The 21,259-nt window shown below is 38.1% G+C and overlaps 1 protein-coding gene across 1 annotated transcript; it reads right to left on the reverse strand.

Moving 5' to 3' along the window:
* LOC108194955 (uncharacterized) lies at positions 1-12,349 on the reverse strand. Its single transcript, XM_017361891.2, has 9 exons — positions 12,220-12,349; positions 12,043-12,120; positions 6,433-6,512; positions 6,230-6,338; positions 4,714-6,141; positions 3,448-3,802; positions 2,771-2,966; positions 1,145-2,659; positions 1-849 (listed from the first exon to the last, which is right to left on the reverse strand). Exons 1-9 carry the CDS (start codon positions 12,347-12,349, stop codon positions 1-3), a joined length of 4,740 nt encoding a protein of 1,579 aa, XP_017217380.2.
* Between the last annotated feature and the right edge of the window lie 8,910 nt (positions 12,350-21,259).

Raw genomic sequence — 21,259 nt, forward strand, 5'->3', positions numbered from 1 at the left:
TCATGAAGAAGCAGTGAATGGCTCAGTATGAGTTGGGTCGATGGGAACAATATCGTTGAATATTTCATGGTAGACCACATTTTTTGTATAACCAGCATACCTGTCATCTTCATTAACACAAAGAATTCTGAGCCCAGTGGGCGAGGTTACTCTTGATATCGCCACGTAGATTTGACCATGGCTGAATGCAGGGTCAGGCAGAAATAGGCCAACGTGCTTCATTGTCTGCCCTTGGCTCTTATTAATGGTCATGGCATAACAAATACCAATTGGGAATTGCTTTCTTTTCAGAGTAAAGGGGAGTGTTTTGTCTGCTGGGGTCATGCATATCCTGGGGATGTATGTCTTCTCGCCGATTTTATTTCCTGTTATAATTAGAGCCTCTAGGAGAAATTTATAGCACCGTGTGACAATCAGCCTGGTCCCATTGCACAATCCCTTTTTTGGGTTAAGATTTCGCAGAATCATTATGGGGGTCCCTACTTTAAGTTGAAGCTCATGGTTAGGGACTCCGCTGAATTTCAAGGAATTTAAGTATTCAGGAGGATAAAGGATATCGTCAAAGGCATTACCGGAAGAACCTTTGCAAACGCTATCAGAGCTTTTATAGACCGCAGGTGTGTCTGGTAACCTGCTTAGCACCTCGCGGTTAATCTTGTCCACATATTCGTTTAAAGGTGTGAGTATGGCTCGCTCACGCAAGTAATCAATGCTGCTATGTCTCTCTTCTAGGCCGCCATAGATTTCATTAACAATTGCCTTGATTGGGTCTCCAGAATAGGATACCTGCAACTGCAGAAGTGAAACTGTATAAGTAAGAGGTGATTGCCATGTGTAAATGATGGTTTTCTGTAGAGTATGCATGCAGGAGCAGTAAATATCAAAATGCCCATCTATGTTCCAAACTGAAATTTAGCGCAAGTGGTTCATTTTTCATGAGATATGTGCTGTTTACATCGACAAATTATTTAATAAAAGAAAAGGGCCTTATACCTCCAAATTGTCACGCATAGGCATTCATTAATGTGCAAATTATAGGCAGGTAAATTTATAAATTGCAGGACATATGCAACCGTCATGCCACTCATGGTAGTTAATTACATTGTATCATCAATAAGAGATTGAGGAGGGGCACATGAGATACCTCTTTTGGGATCTTGATCCATGAGGAGTCACCATTGCCTGCAAGGTCGTACGTTTGCTGCACCCCATTACCAATGTCCAAGATCCAATCTCTAAAATCCATCACTTTTCCATCTAATGTTATGGGTGGTATATTTCTTTGAACGCGCATGTTTTCCACCAATGTGAAAACCTTACATTCCTGCCATAAATAAGACTTGCTTATGCTCGCGGCAACAATCCCTTCACGACCTTCTTTCGGAACCACCGGGAGCACCTGCCTAAAGTCTCCACCAAGTACCACAGTGAGACCACCGAAAGGTAAGTTTTTAGCATTGGGATTCACAATTCCCCGGACATCGCGAAAAGTCCTATCGACGGCCTCGAAAATAAAACGGTGTGTCATTGGGGCCTCATCCCATATGACAAGGCTAGCTTTACATATCAACTCAGCAAGATGAGTATTCTTTCTAATTTCACATGTGCTGGACTCATTTATGTCTATTGGAATCCTAAATCGGGAATGTGCTGTTCTTCCACCCTCAATAAGCAATGATGCGATGCCTGAGGTAGCAACTGCTAGAACTATATGGCCCTCACTCCTGAGCTTACATATTATGGTTGACCACAAGAAAGTCTTTCCAGTGCCACCATGCCCATAAACAAAATAGAAACCACCTGAACATGAATTGACAGACTGCACAACTTTCTCGAATATTAAATGCTGCATGCTGTTTAGGCGCCCAATGCGCTCTGTTGCATCTATTTCCAAAGCCTGACAGTCATACATCATTTCTTCTAGCACAAGCCGGTTGCTAAACTTATATGTTGTTCCCCTATCAATTTCTGGGAGTCCAGGGAAGTCTGCCAATGACTTTCCATGCTGATTGAGCAAGTTGTTAATCGCCTCAAGTGCAAGTGTCTGTTTGTCAAGATCAGAAAGCATAAGTGTTGGCAAATGCAAAAGCTTTCTTTGGTTGTATTCAACATCATCGGCTAGGTCACTCCAGTGCCTATCCCACAGGGCTGATGGGTCGCTCACTTCACAGAATAGCAACATAGTGACAAATAACTCCCTGAGGTGCGGCGCAGTAGCATAGCTGGATGCATCATCAAGGGCGACATGCCATTCATTGTCAGATTCCAGCAGACCTCTATGGAAGCAGGCCTCCCTGTATGTCGGGTAAATGATTCCATCAACAGTTCTAATGGCCTCAAAACTGGTGGCACCAGCCACAAGATTCAGCAGGAGCCGCATATAGAATCTCTCACCACTGGCTGGGTGCGCATACACCATGCGCCCAACGACATTTACATTTTGCCTACGACGAGCCCAAAATTTACCGGCACTGTCCCAACGATACCTTGTAGGATATCTGGAAAAGGTTAAGTCACGTCCTGATTCATCCCTACGGTTATTTAACAACCATTGAATAAACATTGTCGCATCTGGCTTGTACCTACCTAGAACTTGCGGCAGGCTCTCATCATCGCGGAATCTAACCTCTTGCTCATCCTCAAGGTGGAAAAAAAGCCGCTGCACAAATGGTTGTCTATAGTGTATAGGGAATTCAAATATCCTCCAACAAGACTCGGCTGAAGATACATATCTGCATGAGAGGTAATTTTTGACCTCGTCTAATTGAACCTGTTGTGCTGCGTGCGCCGTCACATCTGGTCCTTGAGAGCTCCCATTTGAAGGCTCTAGCACCACAGTGGCTTTATCAGGGCCCTTGCCTATATACTTGAAGAGATACTTAATTGACTGTGATCGGTTACACCGTTCCACATTAATGTGTGCCTGGTATTTGACAAGCAGGCCACGGTTGTAAGGCACCACATGCCTGTATAGCACAAAGAAAAGTAGGAAACAACCACCAAGATTATTAATATGCCCATATATGCACAAAGAAAAGTAGGAAACAACCACCAAGATTATTAATATGCCCATGTATATATTCAGCTAGATGTGCCGTAAATCATATAATTTCTTATAAATAATTTGAAAAGGCACTGCTGTTGTCACGATAGTAAGGTTTGTGCTTGTAAATTTGATGACATGTATGTGTCATCATTAAATTGGCACGCACCTGTATCTAGATTTCAATTTTTTACCGACAACTAATTTACACACATAGCAGTTTATTAGATTTCCTATTTATCAGAAATAATGAACATGTACATGTAACCTATATTTTTTTAATGGCTATGGATCACTTTCTTTAATATTGCTAACATTGTAAATATTGCACAAGGGCACGATCACGTGGTTGATAAAGAGGAGCAAATATATCCTACAAATCTTTTTAGGTAACTTGAATTCACCTATTATCCAGGTGGATATTGTTGCATTCCACTGTCCGCCCCAAATCCCTTCTTCTATATAGAGCATAGCCATCTGAATCCATAGTAGTGTTGCTTGCATAAGGCCTGGGGTAATATTTCATGCATTTGCCATTAAACATACATGGACAGCTGGGATTGGCCTCTCCACATGGGCCGTGCATCATGAGCTGAGCAACGGCTTCATAGCCAATAGGATCAACCTCTTTATCCGGAATTTCAGCGCTGATGACGAGATCGATCTCATCGGAAGAGAGTAGTTTGTCACCGTCAGCCAGCCATAGGACAATATGAGCATGGGGTAGGCCGCGCTTCTGGAATTCAATGGTGTATACAGCTGTATATATGACATAAAAATGTATCAGCCATGAATGAAAGGGGCATAATATAAAACCTGTTTGTAAAAAATTGTAATAGCAATCCAGAAGAATACATGTGAATTGGGATACCAATACAGCCGTTACATGTAAGTTTTGGAAACTGGAATTGGCTAAATATTTGAACCTGTTATACATACCAAGATAGTGTTTGTTCCCGCGAGCTTAAATGTTAAGCAAATATATTTTGGTTGCTCCTTCATGTATTGTAATAAACATTCTTATTTTTAATTATTTGATAAATAATTATATCCAAATAAAAACGAGCACAACACATTAGAATTTAATTACGAATTATGTAGAGCATATAAATAATTTGAATTATCCCATAAAATATGCTTATATTGAGTGAGACCTCAGTGTAAAAAGTCTACAAATCTGCGAAGGAATGCTTCTCAGATGACCCGGAAGCTCTGTAGCGTGCCAACAATATATATATTTTATGAATTCCGCACTATGATTCCAGCCACAATGGTAATGTTGCTTATGGATACTCAAAGATTTGCAACCCATCACACATTAATGAGCTTCCAGGGCCATCCATCTAACTATTATCTTTATTTGTTTTTGAAATATAGAATCCCTATTAATATAAATCTTTGAAAAAGGTGTGCCAGCTGCAAAATTGTGATCTAGGATTTGATTCTAGGACTGAACATGAAATCAATATATGTTGAATGAAAGTATGTTGGCAGGAATCTGCATTTGTTTGTGATTCTTGATAACTCCAAATATATATAATCCTAGCAATCTCTGCACAAAGGCTGTTATATGTGCCTCTTATCATTCCTAGGTTTCCATCAATGCTTAACATATATCATGCACTATAAACAGATGCCTGCAAAGTGCGGAAAGAGACCGAGACACTAACCTGCAATGGCTCGGCCCAACGCGTGTTTTTTCATCAAATCAGACATCATGGCATCAAGTTTCATCTTGAAAACACGTGCGACAAGGTCTGGCCGCACTGATGCATCCCCACACCCGGCATCTGCAACTGCACGCTGTATTTCCACCCACTTTGGATTGCAAGTAAATGTGATAAACAAATCAGGATGACCATATTCCCTGCATAGTGCCAATGAGTCCTGAAAGTTTTGCTGCATATATCTGTATCCACCTGTAAAACTCGAGGGCAAAACCACACGCTTCCCCACATCAGCTGCAGATATATCACCATGGCTGACACTATCAACAATATTTTTGTACAGGTCTGAGCGAATTATTGATTGATGCCTCTCCACCCATTTAAGTCTGCTCCGTTCTATGCAACACCAGGCGTCAACAACATATTGCAAAAAAAGTCGACCACCGAACAACAGAGTGTGGCCCTCTGTAGCCCGATTCTGTAATCTGAATGCCTGGAATTCCCTCATGCTGACTGTATTGCCCTTGTTTTCACCTGAGATACCATTGTCTCCAGATGAATCCTCATCCCCATATATTTCATTGTAATCATGCTGCAATAGACGGCCAACACTACGATGCTTTATGCCTAAACGGTAGCCATCCTCTCCTCGAGGGAACAACAATGGGTATTGTAAGGACATAAAGCAAGGATGTAATTCAGATATTCTCTCCAGGCCTCCTTCTTTGTAGTGAACAACTATATCCCTGTTGGTAGCCAGGTCGTGATCGACCGCCAGGCCAGCAAACTCATAATCATTTACACCTGGGAGGTTTACAAAGCGACCATCAGTTGTCCTTCTTTCCAGAAGTCTAAGCCTCACAGGTATTTGTTCTGAGGCTGGCCAACGCTCCCGAATCTGTCTGTATATCCCTACAAGAGCATTCTCACGATTAAGCATTTGCAACAGTATAGCAACGACCTGAGGATTCAATGCGTTCTTCTGCCGCGGGAATTTCATGCGGTGATCAATTGCCTCTTGCCCATCATACATATAGAATTGAGCATATTTAGGGGTGCGGCCTTGTGGAGGTAGCAAAGAGCCCATACTGTGATATATATGATCGCTGACCCTGAACACATATGGTCCAGATCCATCGTTTATACTCTCGTCAACACGACCGCCAAAAGAGCAGAATGCAAAAATATTATTGTACATCCGAATATTATCCCGGAAAATTTTTTCCTCCCGATGAGTGCCAGTGAGCAAATGGAACAACTCTTGTGGCGTAGGCTGAAGCTGCGGCAACAGCACCTTTCCCTTGGCGCAACAAATGGAGTAGGGTTTAGGGCCAGTGCCTACATGTCTCCCAGTAAACTCCACTGCCCAAACAAGTGCCTCGCAACACCCACAAACTTGATTTTGAGGTCCAATATCCAATATTATATTACCTGCAGCTGTTAGGCAAAAAAAAGCATATAGCATTTTCCTCCCTTTGCTTTGAAAAAAAAACAAGATGCAAGAACTCTGTATACTTGCCATAATCCTTTTTTTTCTTGTTAATGTAGCCACGCTGCCGCGGGGTCTCCACATGCGGGCCTGCAAATATAAGGTGGAATGGTCTATGTGAGTGGAGGATGTTCAGCAGCTGCGAGAAAGCTCCAATAATCAACAAGCATTTGCGAACAAAAATATTGCTGGAATAAACTGAGGCAAAATAAAATCAGCACAATGTAAGAAACCTGACCCTGTTGTGGCACCCGAGGGACAGATGTTGTCGCTCCAACCACTAGTGTTGAGGATGAATCAGCGATACCATTCCCTGCAGAGGAATAGGCAGAGGTGGTGTGAGCCCAAGTTTTTACCACACCGGTACCTTCAGCTTTACCAGCTTTGGTTGCACAGTTTATGTGGTGTTATAATGCTGGAAGGCTAATCACCAATATTGCATTGAATAGCGAGTTGCAAGTAACATACCGGTGAGTGCTAAATTTAGTTATATTCACGTAATAAGAAAGCCTAAGCAAACGGGAACAGAACATTCTCAAAGAACAGATGTTGTACATATTTAAAAGGAAAGATCGTATGCTGTATTTTTCCTTGTATGTTTGATGCTGTAATAATTGAATTTTACACTCCTGACCAGACCTGCCTTTAGCGGCTCAAACAAATTTAAAAGGTCCATAAAAATTTAATGGTACAAATAGTCATGTACGATTATATGTAATTACTAATGCATCACAACAAAAATAACTGAAGCCAAATAAACATAATAATTAGAGTTACTTTCAATCAAAAAATGGGGCTCACAGTTGATAACAGATAATTTAATTAATATAAAGAAAAAGAAAAAGGCACTCTATAGTGAGAATAATACATCAAAAAATTAATTCAACACAGAGACTAACACAAGAGAACATTCTAGTACCATAAACCAACTCACCACCATGATAATGATACTGAAATCTGCACACCTGAGATATCTTACTAAAAATGCATCAGATTATAATTTTATTTAGCATTAGACTATAGGAGATCCTGTTTGGTATCTGAGGTTGGAAATGCTATTAAGAGCAGGCTCCTATTATATAATTGAGAATGTATTAACAAGTATGTAATTGCTAAAAGTACTTACTACTGGCAAAAGAAAATGAAGATAGAGTTCGTTGGAAATTAATCTTAAAAGTTACCGCCACTCCTAGAATTTGACCATTGATGTCGTTAATATGACATCGCATGCTTGCAACAAATATCAGAAAATAACTGTGCCATGGGGAAGATATCTGGCATCTTTTTGTTCTTTAAAGAAGCTCAGAAGTGTTGGCCTTCAAAGACAGGTACAAGTCAAACTTATGAATAGCATTCAAAATTCCCTGGGATTGGCTCTGCAGTGCATCTGCATCTCATAAACATCAATAACCTATTCAAGTTTTGAGTTTTTCACTGGCTGAATGAATCAATGTCAGAACAGGAATAAGGGGGAATAGAGCAATTATCCAAAACTTACTATCCGTAGAGTTTGGATGAAAGTCAGATTGCTAATCCAGAAAGGAATATGCATTTTCAGGTTGTGTGAATTAATCATGCTTACTGACAATCAAAAATGTAGCTAGAGTTACATTTGCATTCTAATGACCTCAAAGTGTTCATAAGAATCTGCTAAACTTGGAGACTGACACTGATCCACTATGAAAGTCTCTTCAGCCTTAAAAAGGGTAGCTTGTAGTTCCACTATACCCTCACTTTTAATGTACTTGAACTCGAGGGCATCCTCAAACCTGGGAAGAGGTGTTGTTTGCGTACGTATTTATATTCCTTAAATGATTATTTATACACCAAAAGATAAAATTTTAAAGTTTGCACAATTGATTTTCATATTCATCAGACCTTTTCATTGATTTTGCTATGTATATTAAATCTATAGACAAGGCTAGCAAGATAGTCATACACAGTATATATTAGGTTAGCTTATATATTTTTTTCTAGTTATGATGTTAATTACATGGAGACTAAAAGTAGGACACCATGTCTTTTACTATGAAGGAAGATAGCCGACAAAGTTGCCACTGTTGGATTCTATGCGGTGGTGTAGGCTCCTCATTTTTAAGATACACACCCAATCTAATTACATGGAGACTAAAAGTAGGACACCATGTCTTTTACTATGAAGGAAGATAGCCGACAAAGTTGCCACTGCTGGATTCTATGCGGTGGTGTAGGCTCCTCATTTTTAAGATACACACCCAATCAATTTTCGCCTACTAACATAGCATTCGGGAAAGAATTTGGTGATTAGTTCAGGCTCCCAGCATTTCTCTGATAATATATTGATCTGTCAGTTGCCTATGAATTAACAATTCCAAATGTACGTAAACAGCTTGATTCATATGAAGCCTCGAGGGTGAAATACAGCTGCTGTACGTATTTGCATCAGGTTTCAACTTCTGCAGCCAGAGTTACACTTGCATTCTAACGACCTCAAAGTATTCCTTAAATGATCATTTATACAGCAAAAGATAAAATTTAAAATTTTGCACAATTGATTTTTTAAGTTCCTCACACCAGGTAAAGCCTGAGCTCTAGGAAGGTGGATCACAGCCTGAAGTTTGTGGTCGAAACCATAACAGCCCTTGTTCGCTGCAGAGGAGAGCGGCCTGGCTAATTATTTTGAGCTCATTTTACCTTTACTTAGTTTCACATAATGTCTCTTCTCTTTTCTTTTGAGAACCTCACACCTTCCACTTATGATCTAATCATCTGTTAACGTGGGATTAATGTTTATACCCAACAATAGTCATTTCAGCCCACAAACAAACAATGTACCAACTGATCAGCACAATGTAAGAAACCTGACCCTGTTGTGGCACCCGAGGGACAGATGTTGTCGCTCCAACCACTAGTGTTGAGGATGAATCAGCGATACCATTCCCTGCAGAGGAATAGGCAGAGGTGGTGTGAGCCCAAGTTTTTACCACACCGGTACCTTCAGCTTTACCAGCTTTGGTTGCACAGTTTATGTGGTGTTATAATGCTGGAAGGCTAATCACCAATATTGCATTGAATAGCGAGTTGCAAGTAACATACCGGTGAGTGCTAAATTTAGTTATATTCACGTAATAAGAAAGCCTAAGCAAACGGGAACAGAACATTCTCAAAGAACAGATGTTGTACATATTTAAAAGGAAAGATCGTATGCTGTATTTTTCCTTGTATGTTTGATGCTGTAATAATTGAATTTTACACTCCTGACCAGACCTGCCTTTAGCGGCTCAAACAAATTTAAAAGGTCCATAAAAATTTAATGGTACAAATAGTCATGTACGATTATATGTAATTACTAATGCATCACAACAAAAATAACTGAAGCCAAATAAACATAATAATTAGAGTTACTTTCAATCAAAAAATGGGGCTCACAGTTGATAACAGATAATTTAATTAATATAAAGAAAAAGAAAAAGGCACTCTATAGTGAGAATAATACATCAAAAAATTAATTCAACACAGAGACTAACACAAGAGAACATTCTAGTACCATAAACCAACTCACCACCATGATAATGATACTGAAATCTGCACACCTGAGATATCTTACTAAAAATGCATCAGATTATAATTTTATTTAGCATTAGACTATAGGAGATCCTGTTTGGTATCTGAGGTTGGAAATGCTATTAAGAGCAGGCTCCTATTATATAATTGAGAATGTATTAACAAGTATGTAATTGCTAAAAGTACTTACTACTGGCAAAAGAAAATGAAGATAGAGTTCGTTGGAAATTAATCTTAAAAGTTACCGCCACTCCTAGAATTTGACCATTGATGTCGTTAATATGACATCGCATGCTTGCAACAAATATCAGAAAATAACTGTGCCATGGGGAAGATATCTGGCATCTTTTTGTTCTTTAAAGAAGCTCAGAAGTGTTGGCCTTCAAAGACAGGTACAAGTCAAACTTATGAATAGCATTCAAAATTCCCTGGGATTGGCTCTGCAGTGCATCTGCATCTCATAAACATCAATAACCTATTCAAGTTTTGAGTTTTTCACTGGCTGAATGAATCAATGTCAGAACAGGAATAAGGGGGAATAGAGCAATTATCCAAAACTTACTATCCGTAGAGTTTGGATGAAAGTCAGATTGCTAATCCAGAAAGGAATATGCATTTTCAGGTTGTGTGAATTAATCATGCTTACTGACAATCAAAAATGTAGCTAGAGTTACATTTGCATTCTAATGACCTCAAAGTGTTCATAAGAATCTGCTAAACTTGGAGACTGACACTGATCCACTATGAAAGTCTCTTCAGCCTTAAAAAGGGTAGCTTGTAGTTCCACTATACCCTCACTTTTAATGTACTTGAACTCGAGGGCATCCTCAAACCTGGGAAGAGGTGTTGTTTGCGTACGTATTTATATTCCTTAAATGATTATTTATACACCAAAAGATAAAATTTTAAAGTTTGCACAATTGATTTTCATATTCATCAGACCTTTTCATTGATTTTGCTATGTATATTAAATCTATAGACAAGGCTAGCAAGATAGTCATACACAGTATATATTAGGTTAGCTTATATATTTTTTTCTAGTTATGATGTTAATTACATGGAGACTAAAAGTAGGACACCATGTCTTTTACTATGAAGGAAGATAGCCGACAAAGTTGCCACTGCTGGATTCTATGCGGTGGTGTAGGCTCCTCATTTTTAAGATACACACCCAATCTAATTACATGGAGACTAAAAGTAGGACACCATGTCTTTTACTATGAAGGAAGATAGCCGACAAAGTTGCCACTGCTGGATTCTATGCGGTGGTGTAGGCTCCTCATTTTTAAGATACACACCCAATCAATTTTCGCCTACTAACATAGCATTCGGGAAAGAATTTGGTGATTAGTTCAGGCTCCCAGCATTTCTCTGATAATATATTGATCTGTCAGTTGCCTATGAATTAACAATTCCAAATGTCCTTTGAGAATGTTCTGTTCCCTTGTCATACATATAAGAAAACTTAGCACAAAATACGATCTGAATCCAACTATTGACTTCTAGACTACACAAGTGAAACTGTGAAAGACAGCGGTGGCATACTGGGTTGATATAATAGTCATGCAATCTGCGAAACTACACCTCTAAACAGCTTGATTCATATGAAGCCTCGAGGGTGAAATACAGCTGCTGTACGTATTTGCATCAGGTTTCAACTTCTGCAGCCAGAGTTACACTTGCATTCTAACGACCTCAAAGTATTCCTTAAATGATCATTTATACAGCAAAAGATAAAATTTAAAATTTTGCACAATTGATTTTTTAAGTTCCTCACACCAGGTAAAGCCTGAGCTCTAGGAAGGTGGATCACAGCCTGAAGTTTGTGGTCGAAACCATAACAGCCCTTGTTCGCTGCAGAGGAGAGCGGCCTGGCTAATTATTTTGAGCTCATTTTACCTTTACTTAGTTTCACATAATGTCTCTTCTCTTTTCTTTTGAGAACCTCACACCTTCCACTTATGATCTAATCATCTGTTAACGTGGGATTAATGTTTATACCCAACAATAGTCATTTCAGCCCACAAACAAACAATGTACCAACTGATCGCATAGGCTAATTCTATCTGCCATATCCTAAATTAGCTAGGATCAGATCGATCAACTTTCTTACGCACATAAATTCTAATACCTGCCAATAAAATTTTAAACTATACATGGCACTTTACATTCACACATAACAGGCCCTCTGGCTAGCGAATTGAAATATATGCGAAACATACGAGGCAGCGGGTAGAACCTAAAGAATTTTTTTGGTCCAGGACGCTACCAACAAAAAAGAGGAAAGGAAATAAGGGCACCTTGATCATGGGCTGCTGTAGCAGCTGTGCTCTGCTGGCTTCCAGCCGCGGCTGAAGAACCCGGCGAGGCATTAGCACCTGCAATTACATTTGGGAGAACATATCTTGGAATTACAAGCTGTAGGAAGAAGAGGAGTAGCGTTGAGAAGGCGAGGGCCAAGCGGCTGTGTGCCTCACCTCTAACACGACGAGAATTGCGCTGCTGCTTAGCCTGCCGTCGAGCTTCGACCACCTCTTCTGTGACAGCAATCCGAGGCCTCCCTCTCTTGCGTGGCGGCTCTGCCATCTCACGAGAAGAAGACGACATGGAGGCAACGGAGCACGATGAGACGAAGAGAGTTGGTTTGAACAACCGAAGCTGCAGAGAAACGCGCGCGGCAAAGATGCAAAAAAAACCGATATCTGGGATGATGAGCATGCAAGGGGAAGTGAACAGGCAGAAACAATCAGACCAGGGCTAAGGGTTCTCGAGGGGTATATAAGTAACTACACACGATTAAATTGGCTCCCCAAACCCCCCTGAAGTTTGTGGTCGAAACCATAACAGCCCTTGTTCGCTGCAGAGGAGAGCGGCCTGGCTAATTATTTTGAGCTCATTTTACCTTTACTTAGTTTCACATAATGTCTCTTCTCTTTTCTTTTGAGAACCTCACACCTTCCACTTATGATCTAATCATCTGTTAACGTGGGATTAATGTTTATACCCAACAATAGTCATTTCAGCCCACAAACAAACAATGTACCAACTGATCAGCACAATGTAAGAAACCTGACCCTGTTGTGGCACCCGAGGGACAGATGTTGTCGCTCCAACCACTAGTGTTGAGGATGAATCAGCGATACCATTCCCTGCAGAGGAATAGGCAGAGGTGGTGTGAGCCCAAGTTTTTACCACACCGGTACCTTCAGCTTTACCAGCTTTGGTTGCACAGTTTATGTGGTGTTATAATGCTGGAAGGCTAATCACCAATATTGCATTGAATAGCGAGTTGCAAGTAACATACCGGTGAGTGCTAAATTTAGTTATATTCACGTAATAAGAAAGCCTAAGCAAACGGGAACAGAACATTCTCAAAGAACAGATGTTGTACATATTTAAAAGGAAAGATCGTATGCTGTATTTTTCCTTGTATGTTTGATGCTGTAATAATTGAATTTTACACTCCTGACCAGACCTGCCTTTAGCGGCTCAAACAAATTTAAAAGGTCCATAAAAATTTAATGGTACAAATAGTCATGTACGATTATATGTAATTACTAATGCATCACAACAAAAATAACTGAAGCCAAATAAACATAATAATTAGAGTTACTTTCAATCAAAAAATGGGGCTCACAGTTGATAACAGATAATTTAATTAATATAAAGAAAAAGAAAAAGGCACTCTATAGTGAGAATAATACATCAAAAAATTAATTCAACACAGAGACTAACACAAGAGAACATTCTAGTACCATAAACCAACTCACCACCATGATAATGATACTGAAATCTGCACACCTGAGATATCTTACTAAAAATGCATCAGATTATAATTTTATTTAGCATTAGACTATAGGAGATCCTGTTTGGTATCTGAGGTTGGAAATGCTATTAAGAGCAGGCTCCTATTATATAATTGAGAATGTATTAACAAGTATGTAATTGCTAAAAGTACTTACTACTGGCAAAAGAAAATGAAGATAGAGTTCGTTGGAAATTAATCTTAAAAGTTACCGCCACTCCTAGAATTTGACCATTGATGTCGTTAATATGACATCGCATGCTTGCAACAAATATCAGAAAATAACTGTGCCATGGGGAAGATATCTGGCATCTTTTTGTTCTTTAAAGAAGCTCAGAAGTGTTGGCCTTCAAAGACAGGTACAAGTCAAACTTATGAATAGCATTCAAAATTCCCTGGGATTGGCTCTGCAGTGCATCTGCATCTCATAAACATCAATAACCTATTCAAGTTTTGAGTTTTTCACTGGCTGAATGAATCAATGTCAGAACAGGAATAAGGGGGAATAGAGCAATTATCCAAAACTTACTATCCGTAGAGTTTGGATGAAAGTCAGATTGCTAATCCAGAAAGGAATATGCATTTTCAGGTTGTGTGAATTAATCATGCTTACTGACAATCAAAAATGTAGCTAGAGTTACATTTGCATTCTAATGACCTCAAAGTGTTCATAAGAATCTGCTAAACTTGGAGACTGACACTGATCCACTATGAAAGTCTCTTCAGCCTTAAAAAGGGTAGCTTGTAGTTCCACTATACCCTCACTTTTAATGTACTTGAACTCGAGGGCATCCTCAAACCTGGGAAGAGGTGTTGTTTGCGTACGTATTTATATTCCTTAAATGATTATTTATACACCAAAAGATAAAATTTTAAAGTTTGCACAATTGATTTTCATATTCATCAGACCTTTTCATTGATTTTGCTATGTATATTAAATCTATAGACAAGGCTAGCAAGATAGTCATACACAGTATATATTAGGTTAGCTTATATATTTTTTTCTAGTTATGATGTTAATTACATGGAGACTAAAAGTAGGACACCATGTCTTTTACTATGAAGGAAGATAGCCGACAAAGTTGCCACTGCTGGATTCTATGCGGTGGTGTAGGCTCCTCATTTTTAAGATACACACCCAATCAATTTTCGCCTACTAACATAGCATTCGGGAAAGAATTTGGTGATTAGTTCAGGCTCCCAGCATTTCTCTGATAATATATTGATCTGTCAGTTGCCTATGAATTAACAATTCCAAATGTCCTTTGAGAATGTTCTGTTCCCTTGTCATACATATAAGAAAACTTAGCACAAAATACGATCTGAATCCAACTATTGACTTCTAGACTACACAAGTGAAACTGTGAAAGACAGCGGTGGCATACTGGGTTGATATAATAGTCATGCAATCTGCGAAACTACACCTCTAAACAGCTTGATTCATATGAAGCCTCGAGGGTGAAATACAGCTGCTGTACGTATTTGCATCAGGTTTCAACTTCTGCAGCCAGAGTTACACTTGCATTCTAACGACCTCAAAGTATTCCTTAAATGATCATTTATACAGCAAAAGATAAAATTTAAAATTTTGCACAATTGATTTTTTAAGTTCCTCACACCAGGTAAAGCCTGAGCTCTAGGAAGGTGGATCACAGCCTGAAGTTTGTGGTCGAAACCATAACAGCCCTTGTTCGCTGCAGAGGAGAGCGGCCTGGCTAATTATTTTGAGCTCATTTTACCTTTACTTAGTTTCACATAATGTCTCTTCTCTTTTCTTTTGAGAACCTCACACCTTCCACTTATGATCTAATCATCTGTTAACGTGGGATTAATGTTTATACCCAACAATAGTCATTTCAGCCCACAAACAAACAATGTACCAACTGATCGCATAGGCTAATTCTATCTGCCATATCCTAAATTAGCTAGGATCAGATCGATCAACTTTCTTACGCACATAAATTCTAATACCTGCCAATAAAATTTTAAACTATACATGGCACTTTACATTCACACATAACAGGCCCTCTGGCTAGCGAATTGAAATATATGCGAAACATACGAGGCAGCGGGTAGAACCTAAAGAATTTTTTTGGTCCAGGACGCTACCAACAAAAAAGAGGAAAGGAAATAAGGGCACCTTGATCATGGGCTGCTGTAGCAGCTGTGCTCTGCTGGCTTCCAGCCGCGGCTGAAGAACCCGGCGAGGCATTAGCACCTGCAATTACATTTGGGAGAACATATCTTGGAATTACAAGCTGTAGGAAGAAGAGGAGTAGCGTTGAGAAGGCGAGGGCCAAGCGGCTGTGTGCCTCACCTCTAACACGACGAGAATTGCGCTGCTGCTTAGCCTGCCGTCGAGCTTCGACCACCTCTTCTGTGACAGCAATCCGAGGCCTCCCTCTCTTGCGTGGCGGCTCTGCCATCTCACGAGAAGAAGACGACATGGAGGCAACGGAGCACGATGAGACGAAGAGAGTTGGTTTGAACAACCGAAGCTGCAGAGAAACGCGCGCGGCAAAGATGCAAAAAAAACCGATATCTGGGATGATGAGCATGCAAGGGGAAGTGAACAGGCAGAAACAATCAGACCAGGGCTAAGGGTTCTCGAGGGGTATATAAGTAACTACACACGATTAAATTGGCTCCCCAAACCCCCCTGTTGCAGTATAAGATATATAATAGATGTATAGTTTTTCCAAAAGTAAATATTTATTTCTGTAAATTAAAAACGTTGAACGTTTTATTAATATCTCATAATTTTTCAAAATTACATGAAGACGTGAATTTCTTTAAAATAAATTCATATTTTTAATTTTAGATCAGCCATACATTCTCTCAGAAAATCTTCACCTAGATCTCTACCTATTTATCTCGTGTGTATAAATATTTGACTCGCAATGTTATATTCATTTCCTTTATATTTTTAGAGTGATTGACACTTTGCGCTTTTTATGTTTATGCGCTTTCTCGATTTGGTCTCAAATAATTTTTTTGGCAGTATGCACCTCAAAGTTTGAAAAGCGCTTCGTTTTGCATCCTTTTGACCAATCTCCGTTAATTGACTGTTAAAGTTAACAGATTTCAAGTTTTCACTTTGCACCCCACAATTTTAATTTTTTTTCATGAGTGTTTTGAAATATTTTTTTTCAGTCTTGAGGAAATATTGTTTTTCAGGTTAATTTCCATTCCCAATTCCAAACCAAACACACTCAAGTAGCGTAGAATTTTCAAAGAAGTGCGTGATAACAAATGAGTAAATTTTCAATGAAACGTGGCCTGTAAAAGACTGACTGGGCTTTAGTAGAGTTTAATACAACAACAACAGATATCTTTAAGTCTCTGGATTATATACAGTAGGGTTTTTCGAATAGTTAACAGGGTAGAAATGGTGACAGCATTGTTGCCACTTCCTGAGCACCGTCTGGCCTTGTCGAATTTGGACCTACTGTTGCCACCTTTTGACGTTGGAATTTTGTTCAGCTATAACATTAAGGTAGCCATGAAAAATAAGATGATAAAAAGCATGAAAAATAAAATGATGATAAGCATGGTAAAGAATGGATTAGTGATAAGCTGCAGCTTTGATCATCGCATAGCTGATGCTTACCCAATCAACAAATTTCTCGTCGCATGGGCAGATATGACTAGATCCAACCTCTCTGGGAATATTAGTATGGCATTAGTCCTCCTCTTACTATTGCCATTCATTCCTCCATCCGCGGAACCCTGGACACCCCACTGGTGTCATTGACAACTTTTACATGCTTGTCAAAGCTGCGTCGTCTAATTTACCACAAGAACCGCCATTGTTTCATCTCCAAAGCCGCATATACAGGATCAAAGGCAACCTAATTTCTCGTCTTGAGGAAAATATTTTTTAGTCTTGAGGAAAATATTTTTTTTGAAAAAAAAATAGAGTTATATGCAATTGGCACCCCTTATGTTTGGACATAATGCACATTGCACTTAATAGTTTTGGAAAATACACTTTGCAGCCCCAGACTTTTAACCCGTAGACACTTTGCACCCTTTCCGTTAATTTCTGTCGTTACCGTTAACTTTTGCAAGGGCATTTTGGGAAATTTAATTATATTTAATTAAAATTAGATCTTTATTTAAATTTTCTGACCATCTAAACGACATGTTTCGGAAAAACTTAAAGAACGAAAATTGTAAAAAGATCTTTTTAGAACAATAAGGTTCAAAATTTAAATAATTATTTAAAAATGATTGTTCATTTTTACAAGATTTCTAATTTTTGAATTTTTTTAGAATAATTATAAAAAGAATTACGAAAATTTTGAACCTTATAGTTTTAAGAAGATTTTTTTTATTCTCTACAACTTTCGTTCTTTAAGTTTTTCCGAAAAATATCGTTTAGATGGTCAGAAAATTTAAATAAAGGTCTGATTTTAATTAAATATAATTAAATTTCCCAAAATGCCCCTGCAAAAGTTAACAGTAACGGCAGAAATTAACGGAAAGGGTGCAAAGTGTCTACGGGTTAAAAGTCTAGGGCTGCAAAGTGTATTTTCCAAAACTATTAGGTGCAATGTGCATTATGTCCAAACATAAGGGGTGCCAATTGCATATAACTCAAAAAAATATTTCAAAACACTCGTGAAAAAAAAATTAAAATTGTGGGGTGCAAAGTGAAAATCTGAGATCTATTAACTTTAACGGTCAATTAACGGAGAGTGGTCAAAGGGGTGCAATGCGAAGCGCTTTTCAAACTTTAGGGTGCATATTGTCAAAAAAAATTGTTTGAGACCAAATTGAAAAAACGCCTAAATATAAGGGGTGCAAAGTGTCAATCACTCATATTTTTATAACAGTAGTAACACATATTTATACACACGAGACAAATACTTCGACGCTTTTGTTGAGTCAAAATGTTAAGTCGGTCCCGATGCAGGGGCTCGTTTTGCGAATGTCCTTGTGCAATTAATTATGCTTCTGGAAGGAAAAGTCGAAAATTTATATTGCTACCAATCTCCTAGACAGAAACATTGAACACGTGTTCTAGACTATTAGAGTTGTTATTTACCATTTTTTACTTTTAAATATTTAATTGAGTTTTACGTCCATACCCTAATATAAGTTACAAGAAAATTAAATAGTGAAAAATTATAATAACCTAATTCTAATGTCTCAAATTGTCATCCCAGACAAAAAAACACACAACTAAAATGGTATTAACATGAAGCAAAACTACGTGCACACAACTGTTTTGACCAAAGCACCAGCGATCCAACGTCAAAAAAAAGGAAAAGATAAAGATTTGCATGCAGTATTGTAAAAAGCGAAAATTGGACTTAATCTATGAAGTTACGGAACAAGAATTAATCGGAGATTAATCAGATTGATCAGTGATTAATCGGAGATTTAATCAATTCGGTGAGTTACGGAACAGAGATTAATCATGATTAATCATCGACTTTTAGAACAGAGTTTGTATGAGGTAAAAAAGATTAATGCAGGCAGGTGGGGTAGCATCGATTCACCATATAGTGTATAGAATATGTACACATGTACGAGACAAGTCAAATATTAGCACTAAGCATAAAGAGAAGCTAACAACTTTGAAAGTCAGTATGTGCCTTGGGCGTTGAATGTGGAGATGGCTTAAATTCAACATTTTACCCACTACTCCCACCTTTCTATCGCCTGACTTCAATTTTTCACTCGGATTCATTATAGAGTTACTTGTTTAGGATAAAGTGAGGTAAAAAGAAGTAATAAGCCGAAGAAAAGCGAAGTGAAGAAAAAGATATGCACTCGAGTATTCAACAAATACGAGATTGATTGTTTTGGTTATTCGAAAGTAAGTAAACTTGAAGACCAGTGCATAATTACTTTGCTGATAAACTAGTTTAGAATTCAGTATATAATGGACCGATCGAATTTCATAGCCAGCACAGTGAATTTGCAGAATGAATTGTAATGATTAAAACACTTTAAAATGGGCAAAGAAATTGACATGCATCTCAAGCTTAAATTCCCACGTATCTACTGTATATGTTATTGGTAATTATTACACCTGATCATGATCGTGAAATTGAGAATAGTAATTTATTAGTTAATCTTCAAGATCATAATTTATGAAATTTCTTTTATAAAAATGTAAATCAAATTAGATTAAACCTTTTTAAAATTAATCGAGAAATTTAGAACACTGACAATGTCATTTGTCAGGAGTTGTGGCATGATTAGAAAATTATAATATAAACAGTCGGAACAACTCCAATAGCACGAGATCTTTCGAGAGGTCCCACGTTGGTTGTGGCATGATTAGAAAATTATAATATAAACAGTCGGAACAACTCCAATAGCACGAGCTCTTTCGAGAGGGGTTCATAAACAAAGTTGTGCAGAATAAGTCTAAAACCGATAATACGTTACTATTGTAGAATTAGGGTCGCTTACGTCGCTCAACCTCACTTTCTAAAAAATGGCTTAAAAAATATTTACATTTTTTGGCAGCCTTGTTTTAAATTCTTTTTTTTACAGAGGATGAGATTAGTGTTACGCATACATGATATGTGCGTCCTGATTATTTTATCTAAAATAAGTTTGTAATAATAACGAGATAGTCCGCTGCCTACCAGGGTTTGGCCTGCCCCTGGTATCACACAATTTACGTACAGTAGTTTTGCAAAGAAACCTAACACGAGAGTCGCGTCATCTTCTCAAATGGAACAGTACCAAACCGAGCTGAAATTTATTGTGCAACAACTCAGCAGATTTGAACATGTGTGATATATGTATAGCTCAGTCGATGTAGATGTATGGACTCCGGAGACACGAGACACAGTATGTTGATAGGCAGTGCCTCTTCGCATGTTCCCAATAAAAGGGTCCCGCCACCACTGTCCGTTTCTGGTTCGTGTCGCCAGGCCCATGGAACCATCTATTTCACTCGTTTTCTTATCATCTGCATATATCAACGCAGTTGTTAAGGAAAATATTAATCTTCTGTTTTTAGGATTTTTTTAATGCGGATAATGTTGAAATGTTTCTGGTCACACAATACCGTTTCTGATGCTGAATGCGAGGACAAAGGCTCATTCGGATCAGAGATGCATATAAGTCCACAACGTAAGCAATATATATCAAAAATTAAGAATAAGAATGTGTATTTAACTTACTTTCTAATGAACATTCTTTAAATTAGGTTTTGCAAATAATAATTGACTGATAATAAATTGGCCGGACTAGTGGGACGGGAAAGCCATGCGGTTGATACTGATACATACTGGACGCAAAGCCGCCTCTAATCATGTCTTTGAATTCTTAAATTTAACTTTTTGCTAGTGTGGTAGATATATCAGTGCCTAATAATTTAAGAAATATTTGTTATCGTTTTCAAAAAAAAAAAAAAAAATATGCGTTGTGGTACCAAGCTATTTTTGACATTTTTCAATAACACTATCATATTTTTTTTCTTTCATAGTTAGCCCTTAGACAATTTGAATTTTTATGTAATACCACTCATATGAAGTAAAATTAAATAATAAAATTTTAAAATGTAATAAATTATATTTTTGAAGTTATTACAAAATAATATATGCAAAAGACTATTGAATCTTATAAAGTTGAGTGAAAATGAGTTAGATATATTCAAATAATAAATTTTTGATCATTAATATTTGATTCACTTTTATTCTATTTACATGATTTAAGAGTGTATATATGGCACATAATTTTAT

The sequence above is a fragment of the Daucus carota genome, chromosome 7 (assembly GCF_001625215.2).
Source record: "Daucus carota subsp. sativus chromosome 7, DH1 v3.0, whole genome shotgun sequence".
In the NCBI taxonomy this organism is placed as follows: domain Eukaryota; kingdom Viridiplantae; phylum Streptophyta; class Magnoliopsida; order Apiales; family Apiaceae; genus Daucus; species Daucus carota.